Source organism: Bactrocera neohumeralis, unplaced genomic scaffold (assembly GCF_024586455.1).
Source record: "Bactrocera neohumeralis isolate Rockhampton unplaced genomic scaffold, APGP_CSIRO_Bneo_wtdbg2-racon-allhic-juicebox.fasta_v2 cluster11, whole genome shotgun sequence".
NCBI lineage: Eukaryota > Metazoa > Arthropoda > Insecta > Diptera > Tephritidae > Bactrocera > Bactrocera neohumeralis.
The window spans coordinates 24,618,001-24,630,391 of NW_026089624.1; the positions used below are offsets into that span (position 1 = coordinate 24,618,001).

Consider the following 12,391-nt stretch of genomic DNA (forward strand, 5'->3'; position numbering starts at 1 on the left):
ATTTTAAACAAAAGTGTTGACTCACTTTTGACGCGTAAAATATGACATGTTTTGGTTTAAGTGTGTTTAGAAAATCACACCGTTTATTTGTTGTTGTTTTTTTGCTCTTGTTCTTTTAATATTGAATAAACCTTTATGCTTGTATAATTAGAATTGATGTGTTTTTTAATTTGAGCTTGTAATTATACGAAAAAGAAACTTTCCACAGGTGTTGACTCACTTTTGACGCTCATAGTATGTTTGCTCCTCAAACCTGTTGTCCATAAAAGCCACATCTATATCTTCAACAACAACTATGATGCCCGCGCCCGTACCTACAAATATTAATATACTATCTGCGCCATCTAGAGCATCTTCTCAGCTAGCCTTCAATAGCCTAGTTTCAGTAGAACGGTTACAACAACATGATGCAGATGGAGATCAGCGAACATTACAACTAGCTTGGGAATTATCAGTCGGTAGTGTAAATGAATCGGCCACGGAACGACCATTGTTAAGTTCTTTTAATAACCGTAAAAAATCCAATAATGCAATTAATCAATACGAACTAGCACACCAACAAATAATTGCAAACTCACAACATGAACAGCTGAATCGAAAAGTTGATATTGATACAAATAAAAGTATTCAGCCTACTGTTTCTGCAGTTGCCGCCAAAGGTTTTAGTCAAATTAATATAAATGGTTTAACAAGTAGAAATAGTAGTACATCATTTAATAATATTTCGATGCCAACACTACTATTACCACCTACAATAGAAGATCGTTCTAAGAGATCCCAAAATATGACCGAATGTGTGCCAGTGCCCAGCTCCGAACACGTTGCCGAAATAGTAGGACGTCAAGGTATGTCAATTTAATGGGATGCATGCAAATATTTTTAGAGAAGTAATCATATATATTGTAAGTTATCGGATGTGTTCTAAATACGGTTATTTTTAATAAGCAATGTTTTCGATCCAACTTTAATTGATATCATCGTTTAATTTCTTCGACCATATTTTTTTCCACTGTTTCACTAATATTAAACAATTCAACTAACATAGTATTTTTTCTTAGAGCAACACGCGAAAACTTCATGTAAGCGCTGAACAAAATTATATTTTATTACCCAATTATAACCTGATACTCGTATTAAGTTTGCCACGATGTTTGTGACACCCAGAACGAAGCGTCAGAGACCCTTTAAAATAAATACATATACATGATTAGCGTGACGATCGGTTTAGTCATGTCTGTCTGTATATACCTGAACTAGTCCCACAGGTTTTGAGATATCGATCGGAAATTTGAACACGTCCTCCCCAAAAAGTCTCGGGTCCGCTGATATCGGACCACTATGGCATACAACTGCCAATTAAACTAAACAATCAAAAACAAGTTCTAGTATGTAAATTTTTTTTTTATTTGTGAAGTCTTATAGCTTCGGTATAACCGAAGTTAATGTTTTGCTAATTTTTACACCTGTTTACTCTTCGAAATATTTCTATTATATTAGGTACTAGTTGTTGTTGTTCTAATGGTTATCAGTCCCTGTTAGGATAGGTTGTCGTCGACGTCATTTAGTGGGAGGTCCAAAAAACGTGCTGTTTCGACGGGGTTGGACCAAAGGGAAAGGGGTGTTAAATGAGTGGGGTTGACGGGGCATGCAAAGAGGTGGCCAGCGTTATGCGGAGACTCATTGCATGCAGGACATATGTTAGATATGTCGGGATCTATTCTGAACAAGTAGGAGTTTAACTTGCTACAGTATCCAGAACGAAGCTGCGCAAGGTCAACTCGAACTCTTCGTCTGCAATGGGTGGCGGCTTGACTCCAAGAAAGCCATTCACTGGCAGGAAGTCGGTGAAGGTGTTGATAGCTCCTGTGAATGGCGGTCAGTACCTGTCGGAAGTGAGTTGCGTCCGAAGTCCGGTCGGCGTACTGTCCAATGTCGTCGACGTAATTGAGGAAAGACCTCTTGATGTTCCTAGGAGGCGGTTCCGCTCCAAGCAGGTGGCTGCAGGGGTGATTTCTGCGAAAACATCCTAGCAGGAACAGATTGGAGAGGAGTTCATTATGCTCCTTAACTGGGAGCATAAGCTTCTCACTATGTAGATGTTCGATGGGACACATGAAGAGGCATCCTGTCGTGGTCCGGAGTGCAGTGTTCTGGCAGGTCTGAAGTTTCCTGCATACCACTGCATCCAGGCGATCATATAGGTGCGGCGTAATTGAGGACCGGCCGGTCGATTGCTTTGTAAGTTGCCAACGTTTTTTTTTGTCTTTTTCGCATGTGCTGCCGGCTAGCGACTTGAGGATAATCGCGGTCGTATGAGGAGTGAAGGAGCATAGACTATCAAATGTTACACCTAAAATCTTAGAATTATTGACAGTCGGAATCTTGACGCCATTGACTGCGATATTAACCTCAAGTCAATACTCCTTCGTCCAATTCGTAATGGTCGCTCTGGATTTGGTGGGGGAAAGTATTAGGTTCCGTGCAGAGAAGAAACGAGAAAGGTCTGAGAGATAGCTGTTTACTTTTGAACACATGCCATCGATTTCATTGCCCTACGTCAATATCGTGCAATCGTCAGCGTACCAGGTTATGGAAACTCCCTCTGGTGGCTGTGGGAGTTTCGAGATGTAGAAGTTAAACAGTAGCGGGGAGAGGTCACCACCCTGCGGAACTCCCAGTTTAACTCCTCTCAGTTAAGACGTTTCTCCTCGAAATAGTACGGACGATGGTCGACGGTTCAGGTAGTTCATGGTCCACCTCTTCAGTCCTGGAGGGGGCGTAGTTTTTTCGATATCCTGCAGCAGCGTTGTGTGACTGACAGTGTCAAAAGCTTTTGACAAGTGCAACGCCACGAGGATCTTTCTCGTAAATGCTGTAGTGGTGCTGTGCACTTTTCAGAATACATGCTGGTGGTTGACTAGGCTCAGGAAGTGAGTGAAGGTCGGGAGTAGCAAAACCTCAAGTGTCAATTGTGAATTGCCGGCTAAAATAGCTCGCGCACTTCTTCGGGTCCGAAGAGGCATGACCATTGAATTGAACTTCAATTCGGTCATCATGTTTCTTCGGGCTAGACAAAGCCTTGACAGTAGCCCAAAGCTTACTCACACCGGTGGAGAGGTTGCAGGTCTTCAGGTGCTCTATCCATTTCGTCCGCTTATGCTGGTTTTCCAATCGCTCAATCTCCAAATTGAGATTCCTTATTCGGGGATCCCCGGGATCGGCATGGCGTAAGGTGTTGCGCTCATTAGCTAAAAAGGCTGCTTCGCCTGGGAAATTGGGGCGGATTTCCGCTATTCTTCCAGCCGGGATGAAGCAGGCTGACATTGTTGGTGGTGTTTATTCTGGTTCCTAAATAGACGAAATTATCTACAACTTCAAAGTTATGACTGTCAACAGTGACGTGAGAGCTAAGTCGCGAGTGTGACGACTGTTTTTTTGATGACAGGAGATATTTCGAACGGCTCGGAGAGGTCCTTCCCGATCCTGACAGAGCTTTTCCTGTTGCTCAACGTCAGTTTACACAGCCGTATTATTTTTGCGGGGATACCTTTTCGTGATGTCGAAAGCAGCTTTGAAATCGACGGAAAGGTGGAGTGTGTCGATTATCCTTGAATCTAGCCTGAATCTAGTACTACCGATAACCATATTTCGGGCCCCGGCGTAGTCGATCAGCCTCGATCCATTTGGGGATGTTTCGTCGTGGAGGCTGAATTTACAGACTGTTGCGCCAAAGATACCTTCTTTGCCCACCCTGGCGTTAAATTCGCCAAGCACAATTTTGATGTCGTGGAGGGGGCAGCTCTCATAGATGCGCTCCAAGCGCTCATAGAAGGCATCTTTGGTCACATCGTCCTTCTCGTCCGTCGGGGCGTGGACACAAATTAGTAAAATGTCGAAGAACTTCGCTTTGATGCGGATTGTGGCTAGACGTTCATCCACCAGGGTGAATGATAGTACTCGGCGACGAAGTCTCTTTCCCAACACGAATTCCACACATTTGCGCTCCTTTATATGACCACTCTAGTAAATGCTACAAGGACCTACTTGCCTCAGTCCTTGTCCTATTCACCGCATTTCTTGGATGGCGGTGATGTCAGCCTTCCCTTTAACGACCAACTGAGTAGCGGCACCTTCCCAATTAAGGAACCGGACACTCCGGGTGCATGCCCTCAAATCGTAGTTCTTATTTCGTTTGCCATGGTCGTCATCAAAAGGGGGTCTCTCATCCGAGACTGTGGTTTAGTTTTCATCGTACTGTTTTTTACGTGGCACAACCAGCGCACAACCCTGTGGAGGTCTCACTTAGCTCGCCTTCAAACGGATGTTCTTAGGCTACCCAGAGGATACTTGGTCAAAGACCGGAAGTCGTGAGCTGCTTGAGCCATATGTAAAAGAATCGTTTCTGGCCACTCGCAAGTGAATGGCGATCAGAAATCATTCCTCACTTGCGTAAATTTCTACACATGACTCTATCCTCAACATTTAATAGGATGTATAAATTTATCAATACATTTAGTTTTATTATTACTAAAATTTTCTTGATTATATTTTATTTTACACTTTGCAAAATTTATCATATGGCTAGTTTGTAATATAAAGTATCTTTCGTCACAATTGTGAATAAGACTTAAATTTTGTGTATCCTTCATAACTAAAGTGTCTATATTATTTTCTAAGTATGTGTATATATTATTTTCTAAGGCAACAATGTAATCTCCGAAGAAATTGATCAGATCGGTTAACTATAGCATATAGCTGCGATACGAATTGAACGATCGGAATCAAGTTCTTGTATGGACAACTTTCACATTTGACAAGATATATTCACGAAATTTGGTATATATTATTTTCTAGGGCAACAATGTAATCTCCGAAGAAATTGATCAGATCCGTTAACTATAGCATATATGTAGCTGCCATACAAACTGAACGATCGGAATCAAGTTCTTGTGTGGACCACTTTCACATTTGTAAAAATATATTCACGAAATTTGGTATATATTATTTTCTGGTGCAACAATGTAATCTCCGAAGAAATTGATCAGATCCGTTAACTATAGCATATAGCTGCCATACAAACTGAACGATCGGAATCAAGTTCTTGTATGGACAACTTTCACATTTGACAAGATATATTCACGAAATTTGGTATATACTATTTTCTAGGGCAACAATGTAATCTCCGAAGAAATTGATCACATCGGTTAACTATAGCATATAGCTTCCATACAAACTGAACACATAGTTACTAACAGAAATGCACCTGTGAAGGGTATTTATCTTCGGTGCAACCGAAGTTAACGTTTTTTCTTGTTTTAAGCATCAAATAGTCGGTTACCATGGCACGATAACGGTTACATTCTCACCGGCATAATTTTTTAAGAAATATGGACCGATGGTTGGGAAGGTCCAGCGGCTTCAGTTGTTGCACAAGCTGTATTTTGTGCGCTTTGAATTTAAGATCTCGACGGAAAATACTCCAAGTCATTCCATACGTTAGTGCGACTAACTGCGAACGGCGCCGCGTGTTCACTCTCAGATACGGATGCTGTATTTACTTCACTACTTGCTGGACGCGGTCTATTCGCTCGAATATTATCCAATAATGAACGATGCGCGAAACACATTTTTCACAGAATGTGAACTTTCCTAATAAAGTTGAACGATTTGTAAACGTTGTTCAGTCCTAAATCTTTCCACGATAAAATGGCAAACAATACTGAACAAAAATAACATAACAGCTTAACACAACTCACGCGACGTCTGTCAAAATCATTCAAATTGGATCACCCGTTATGTCCACTTTATTGTATTAATGATTGTTGCACACAAGAGTCAACTTCGAAAATTATTAAATGGCGGTAAAACGTATACGAATTTATAAAAATTAAATTATTTTTTTTAAAAAACAATAAAAAAAAATTTCTCTAAAGGAAATTCATTTCGTAACAAACCAACATATTTGTATAAGCACATACGATTTAAAAAAAATTTTTGAACCAATCCTCTTTCTGCATCGATGCAGCACTGCCAGCATGATTTCCAAGCATTGAAGGCGTCACGAAAAGCATTCTCCGAAATCGAAATTGTGGGACCCAAAACTTGGCGTTGACAGTTTGTCCAGGAGAAACAAATTCATGATGGACGATGCCTTTGATGTCAAAAACGGCATCGTTTTCACTTTGGCGTCTTCACGCCCGCGTGTGCCACTCGGAAGATTGCCTCTTTGTCTCGGCACCGCAGTATTCTCGTTATCTTTACAAAGATATTTCAACAAATTTTGTCTTGCTTTTATTACTTATTTTTATATGACCTTAAGAGGTTTTAATAGTTATCCCACTCGTTTTCTTGGGATAGTACTTCTGCAATCTTTTTGTGATTTCTTATGCACGGCAGGCCAACATGGGGGCCTGATGCTTTTACGTGTTATTTGACAAGCCACTTCTAGTGCTTGTCGGAAAGAGTGAACTGTTTAACGAGGATGTCCAGATCCTCTTTGTTCTCTGGTTAGAATGACGGATTCATACATTATTTTCAGTTCTTGCATGTGTAACTGGCAGTTCGTTTTCCTATGAATTTGGAAATTTTTTAGTACTGTCTATATTCTTTTCAATTATGCATTCAATGTAGTGATGATCCAATGTCAAGTGGAATACTGCATTGGCATCCGACTTGTAGGTCATGAGCTTCACCTTTGTGATCCTATGGTTAATCTCTCCGCGACTTTTCGTCAGAGGTTTTATGGATTCTTGTATCAACTACAGCAACTGTCTGCGCACAATAGACAAAAGGTCGCGGTGCATTCCTCATATTAATCAATCAACTGTCTGCGTTGTAGCTCGTTTTGTCTCCTCACTAGATATCGTTGTGGGGTCTTTGAAGGCCATGACAAAGCTCTATCCACCAGTCGGTAGATTCGACTTCCAGGCTCAGATGAGCTGCATTATCTCATCTGGCTGAGGTGGTGTAGCCGGAATCCATATCCGACCCCTTAGTCCTTCTTATCTACCGCTACTAGCTCGGCTTAGGGAAAAATATCGCCAACTTTCAGAAACTATCATCTTGAATTGACCTTGCTACCTCCCAGAATTTGTGTATGGCGGTGGCGGAACTAAATTGCTTAATATCACCTCCAACACCACATTAATCAGCTCAGCTTGCTTTCCATGGGGCCTGGGGATTACTCTTTCGGTATCTTCCTCATCCATCATGCCAATCATAATGCAGTTTCGGGCCACATCAGCAAATGATTTGGCGGGCTTCACTTTCACACAGTCAATCTAGCATTGTAGCTCCTTCGTTAGCTTCTTCTTGGTTAGCGGTTGCATCTTCACATTTTTCAGCAGTTAGGCAGCACGTCGCTTCTCCGCATACCTAGCCTTCGCTGGGTTTTCGGTCTTAAAACTTGGACATTCTCCGGCAGACGCACTACTTGCAGAATCACTTTTAGCGTATTCTGCACCTGTTTGCAGCCAAACTTTGGCTACAGGATTTGGTACCATCTGCCACTGGTGCTGTTAATTTCCTTGATCCAGCCTTGGTTTAAACTCCCTAGCTAGTGCTAGCCTTTGCGTCTAGACAAAGTTTCTGTTGGCTGGTTGGCTGTTTTTGAGCTCGTTTTAAATGTTGCTATCATCTGCTCAACAGCTCATTCCGGATTTTTTTTACAAGAGATCCGGACTCCTTTAAATTTAAAATTTATTGGTTTGGCTCATATTTTGGACCCGCGAGAGTAGGCGAAAATGTGTCCGCTTGCGCGTAGCCCTCGCTACGCAACTAAGGCTATTTTATGGAGAGCGTCAGGTATCTGTAAGCTTCCTTTGAGAGTGGGCTATTTAAGGGCCTCTAGCCTGGTTGATCCTCACTACGGGTCGCTTGACACCTTGATTCAGCCTGTCGCCAGCTTGTCCCTGCCTACGTCGTGATACTGTGGTATATATTACCAGTCCGCACACTCGGGCAATTTTCAGCGGGTGATATTTTTTATCAATAAAATTTTAACTTTTTTGACATATATTGGAATCTACAGTATGATGAAGGATAACAAAAGTAAAATACACCTGATAGAGCTACACGATTAAATCAGATTGATACATTTGTAGAGAAACACCGAACTCGTGTGCACAGTCAAACACTTATATATAATAATACAAAACTTTATTGTGAATATAAGAAAAATGTTACACTTATTCAACTTTACTGGGTGTTCTCAAATATTTCGTTTATGTTGCTCACTCGCTGACGGTTGCTCGTTGACTGTGTCTTTGGTTGCTGCCACTTGCTTTATTTTATTTGACACTTGATGGGCAACAGAGTTGCCATCGCTTACAGTCGGCTTTCCTGACCCAATGTGGCGCCCTCGCCCATGGTGCTCTCATCTTCGTTGTCTATGTCGTCTGGATCATCTGGTGGTAACATGCACCAAGTTTTAAGTTGATCTGATGCAAATACGGCTTTGTAGTGACGTTGCGTTCGCTCGGCATGAGGTAAGTCTTCAATTACATAACGATCATTTGGCAGGACTTTGGTGATGATGAATGGTCCTCTGAATCGTGGTTCTAGTTTACGTGATGTACCGGAGCTTATTGGTTCGTTTGTAGTCAATACGAGATCACCTTCGTTGTACGTCTTCGGTTGATTATGCTTTGCGTCATATAGCTTCTTGGCTTGTGCTCTTACGTCGTTTATTCGTTGAGCTGTGTCGACTCGTAGTTGCTGTAGGTCGGTGTCGCTTATCAGGTCAACATCATCGTCTTGAAGTGCCTGGATAAGTTGATTCTGCAGGATGTCTCGAGGCACGTACCCATAAAGTAGTCGGAATGGTGTACAACCTGTGGTTTTATTCGGGATGGTATTAATGCTCCATTATATTTGACGTAATTTGTCGTCCCATCGTCTTTCGTCATCAGTAGAAGGTAGTAGCATGGATAGGATGACGCGGTTTGCTCGTTCAGCGTGTCCGTTAGCGCGTGGCGTCCGCACTGCGTTGAGAATATGTTTGACGTTGTTTTCATCGCAAAACTTTTGGAACGCTTTTGAAGTGAAGGCCGTTCCTCGGTCGGATATGATACGTTCAGGCATTCCTAGATAGCTCGTGATCTCAAGCAATACCGGAATTACATGGCTTGTTGCGGTACTCTTGACTGCTCGTAGGATTGTGAATTTGGTAAATGAATCTACAATCACCAACACATGCTCGTTGCGTTTTGAACTTTTTGGGAACGGACCCAAATGATCAATGTGTATTGTCGTGAACGGTATTGGCTTAACGTTGTCGTAGTGATATCGACCCTCACGTCGTCCGCCAGGGGTTTTATTTAAAGCACAACCCACACATGAGTTGATGTAGCTCTTTACGTAATTGCGCATTCGAGGAAACCAGAAGAGATTGAGAATTCGTTTCATTGTTTTGTCAACGCTCATATGACCTGCCTTATCGTGGCATTCGTGCAGTATTTGGAACCTTAATTGCTTTGGAACAACCCATAGTAGTTTGTTGTCGTGTTTTCGATATAGGCGTCCCAGTTCAACAACGTAGTCGGGATATTCTGGCTTCACCTCATTCTGTATTTCGTTAACGATGTTTCTTATTTTCTCGTCTTGTAGCTGAACACTAAACAACCAATCTGCCTGGTCGATAATCATCTTGGAAATTTTGAGATCAGCGGCATCTATTTCGTGTGCATCTTCATAAGGTGCACGGCTCAACGCATCGACATGGGCCATACGAGCTCCTGGTCGATGTTGAAGTTCAATGTCGAATTCTTGGATTCTCAACCACCATCGGGCAATGCGTGGTATAAGCTCTCGCTTTTCCATCGTTGTTCGTAAAGCGTTGCAATCGGTAATAACTTTGATCTTCTTTTCAGAAATAATGGAATAACCAGCGACGAATTTTCGGAAGTAGCCACTGAGACCTAAGAATTTTCGTACTTCAGTGACATTTCTCGGCTGTGGAAAATTTACGATAGCGTTGGTTTTGACGTTGCCCGGACTCATGCCTTCAGGAGTTAGCTGATGTCCCAAAAACGTTATTGTTTGCGTAAACAACTCACATTTGTTGACGTTCAATGTGAGTCCGCAGGTACGTAGTACTTGGAGCATACGAGAAAGCTTTGTATACATTTCGTCGAAAGAATTGCTGCCGATTAGGATGTCATCCATATAATGCAGCATGTCGCCCGTCTCCACCCGTCTTTGGATTTCTGCCATGAGTCTATTAAACACAGCTGGTGCATTCTTTAAACCAAACGGCATGCGTTTGAACTCATATAGACCGTCCGTCGTGATAAAAGCGGTGTATTTCCTACTATCGGGTGCCATTTTGATCTGATAGTACCCACTATTCAAATCGAGTGACGAAAAGTATCGGAAACGTTTCGCTTCGTGTAGCCGTTCTTCAATATTCGGGACTGGAAAATTTTCTTTCTTTGTTACCTTATTAATTCGTCGATAATCGATACATTACCGATCAGTTCCAGTCTGCTTTTTGACTAAGACCACGGGACTTGCGTATTCGGATGTCGATTTCGTGATAATATCACGCTCAAGCAACTCCTCAACCATCCTGTTGACAATATCACGCTTCGGTTCTGGGATACGATAAGGCGCTTGAAATATGGTGCGATTGCTCTCAAGTTCGATGCTAGCTTGAACTACGTCAGTTTTGCCAATATCTTTCAGCCCACTGAAGAAAACATCGGCATAGCTTGCCAGAAGACTTTGTATCTTATTTCGTTCTGCTTCATTGCTGAAATTGGACATTAATTTGGAAAAATTGCTCTCAGTTAGTACCGTTGTCTGTACTGCTCGTCTGCTTCCGAATATTGTGCGACCATTTTCAATTTTCAGCGTAGTGTTTGCATTGATGATAACATCTTGACCTATTAAAACGTCTTGTTCTAGTAACTCGTCATCAGCGATGTAGGCTTGCGTCTCGATGTTGATTCCGTCGATGGTGATGTCGATGGTTATGTCTATGGTAATAGCCTCCGTGAACGTACGCACCCCTCCGCAAATGCCTTTTACTTGTAAGCAGCATTTTACGGCTTTATCGTCGATGCGCTTGGCTACTGACCTACGAATGATGCTGCATTGGCTGCCCGTGTCGATGAATGCGATATACGGTTGCGCTTTTATGTAAACTAACTTCTTGAAACATTCGTCAAGGTTGATTGCACCAAGTCGTCGTAACGTTACTGTCGTCTTCTCACAATTTCCTCCGTTTGGATGAACTTTGTTACACGTTGTACAGCGATGTCGTTTCTGCGGCAATGGACATTTGTTGGCGAAATGTCCAGGTACGTTGCAATTGTAGCATTTCAATTGTGCTTTAAATTCACCATTTTGTTTCGTTGACTCAGCATATTTTTCGTTATTGTTGTCTCGCTTACTTGGTTGATGTACTTGTGGCTCACTTAGCCCTCCGCGATTAATGAAATAGTCCTCGATGGCGTCTCTCATCTGCTTCATTGTTGTAAACTTCATTGCTGCAATGCTTTGTTGGAGTTCTCTATGTTTTAACCCAGCTCTTGCATAACGTATAATGGCTGCCTCACTCAGTTTGTAACGTATACCTAGTGCCGCCACTCGAAAACAATATTCTTTTACGATTTCTTTTGGCTTCCTCGTTGCATTGGCCATCACGAAATGAATTTCTGCCTCGTCTCGATCTGAACCAAATTCGTGTCGTAACGCATCAGCAAAATTTTCCCAAGTTGTGTGTAATGTGGGTGATGCATCCAACCACATACGTGCAACTCCTTTTAAACGTGTGTAAATAGCTAACAATAAAAATTTCTCGTCCCATCTATATGCTTCCACTACTCGATCGACTCTATCAATAAATTGCTCTACCGTAATGCTTGCGTTATTCGTTGGATCAAATTCCGGCAGGGTATTTGCAATTTCTTTAACTGACGCGTGTCGCATATTCCCGTTCGTTGAAATATTCCAGTTCGCAGAAATATCACCGTTGCTTTGAATGCGTGTTGTAACGTTGTTGTTAGTTGCCACCGTGCTGTCGTCGTTCGTTGAAATAGCGTCAGTGGCGTGACTCTGAACGCCTGCGCCGCCGTTGACTGCGACTGCGCTATCGTTGCTATTTGCGTTTTGTACCGTTTGTACCTCTTTCATGCTAACTGTACCAGTCCCGTTGTTTTGCGCTTGTAGCAGCTGCGCCATCATCTCGCGTAACTGCTTCATCTCCTGCTGCAGTTGTGCCACCATTGACATCTCGGATGACTCCTCCGTAACGTTGATCTCTTGGATGTCCACCTCGTCGGACTCCTCATATGCGCTAAGACGTTGCAACAACTGGTCTCGCGTGCCAGTCGTCGCTAATTGCCTTTCCCGTAGCAACCTCTTCAGTTGTTCCACCTTCAGATCACTG

General features: G+C 42.4%; 1 protein-coding gene across 1 annotated transcript in view; it reads left to right on the forward strand.

The window, feature by feature from the left end:
- The first annotated feature begins 242 nt into the window (after nucleotides 1-242).
- The window catches only part of LOC126766117 (RNA-binding protein MEX3B), a 110,741-nt gene continuing 98,592 nt past the window's right edge, over nucleotides 243-12,391 (forward strand). Inside the window, exon 1 of the mRNA XM_050483953.1 lies at nucleotides 243-845. Within this exon, the coding sequence (XP_050339910.1) occupies nucleotides 296-845 (550 nt within the window). The 5' untranslated portion in view covers nucleotides 243-295. The remainder of the gene's footprint in view (nucleotides 846-12,391) is intronic.